This window comes from Corapipo altera, unplaced genomic scaffold, assembly GCF_003945725.1.
Source record: "Corapipo altera isolate COAL_440 unplaced genomic scaffold, ASM394572v1 61374, whole genome shotgun sequence".
Taxonomy (NCBI): Eukaryota; Metazoa; Chordata; class Aves; order Passeriformes; family Pipridae; genus Corapipo; species Corapipo altera.
The window spans coordinates 13,031-14,392 of NW_020885361.1; the positions used below are offsets into that span (position 1 = coordinate 13,031).

General features: G+C 56.5%; 1 protein-coding gene across 1 annotated transcript in view; it reads right to left on the reverse strand.

The window, feature by feature from the left end:
- LOC113940431 (proproteinase E-like) overlaps positions 1-1,362 on the reverse strand; it is a 5,379-nt gene that overhangs the window by 1,210 nt on the left and 2,807 nt on the right. Inside the window, exon 6 of the mRNA XM_027631569.1 lies at positions 32-177. Coding sequence (XP_027487370.1) covers positions 32-177 — 146 coding nt within the window. The remainder of the gene's footprint in view (positions 1-31; positions 178-1,362) is intronic.

The following is a 1,362-nucleotide window of genomic DNA, read 5'->3' on the forward strand; positions in this document are numbered from 1 at the left end:
CCATCCCATCCCATCCCATGTGGGTACCCACGTTGCATCCTGACTTCTCGGCGCCGCCGGCGCAGATCATGGTGTCTCGGATGGCGATGGGCCCCCACCAGTCGAGTTGGGTGCAGTGCTCGTGGTCCACCACTGGCAGCTCCGCCTGCTGCAGCTTGTCCGGCAGCGGCCCCCCGGCTGGGGGTGACACCGTCAGGGGATCCATCCCACGTCCATCCGTCCGTCCATCCATCCACCCATCCAACATCATTCATCCAACATCATTCATCCAACATCCATCCATCCAACATCCATCCATCCAACATCCATCCATCCATCCATCCAACATCCATCCAACATCCATCCATCCATTCATCCAACATCCATCCATCCAACATCCATCCATCCAACATCCATCCATCCACCCATCCAACATCCATCCATCCAACATCCATCCATCCAACATCCATCTATCCAACATCCATCCATTCATCCATCCAACATCCACCCATCCAACATCCATCCATCCAACATCCATCCATCCATCCAACATCCAACATCCATCCCTCCACCCATCCATCCATCCAAAATCCACCCATCTAACATCCACCCATCCAACATCCATTCGTCCAACATCCATTCATCCAACATCCATCCACCCAACATCCATCCATCCATCCATCCATCCATCCGTCCATTCATCCATCCACCATCCTTCTATCCAACATCCATCCATCCATCCAGCCATTCATTGATCCACCATCCATCCATCCTTCAAACACTCCTTCCTTCCCTCCATCCCCACATCCTTCCATCCTTCCCTCTGTCTCTCCGTCACTCCCTCCATCCATCCCCCATCCCTCTATGCCCCTATTCCTCAGCTACCCCTCCAATCATCTCTCCATCCACCCATCTCCCCACCCATCCCTTCTCCATCTCCCCATGCATATCCCCATCCTCCCCCATCCTCCACCCCTTCTCCACCCCTCCACCCAACCATCTCCCTAGCCCTCCATCCCTCCATCTCCCCATCCTTGTCTTCCCACCCATCTCCCCATCCATACCTCCAACCCTTCCCCATCCCTCCACCCACCTCCCCAACCATCTCCCCACCCATCCCTTCACCATCCCATCCACCATCCAACCACCTCCCCACCCCTCCATCTCCCCATCCCTCCCCCCACCTCTCCAGCCATCTCCCCACCATCCAACCATTTCCTCATTCCTCTCCCCACCTCCTTACCCATCTCCCTACCCACCCATCCCTCCATCTCCCCATCTCTCCTTCCCATCCCTCCACCATCCCATCCACCCCACAACCATCTCCCCACCCCTCCAGGGACCTCCCCAGCCATCTCCCCATCCCATCCACCCCCATCCATC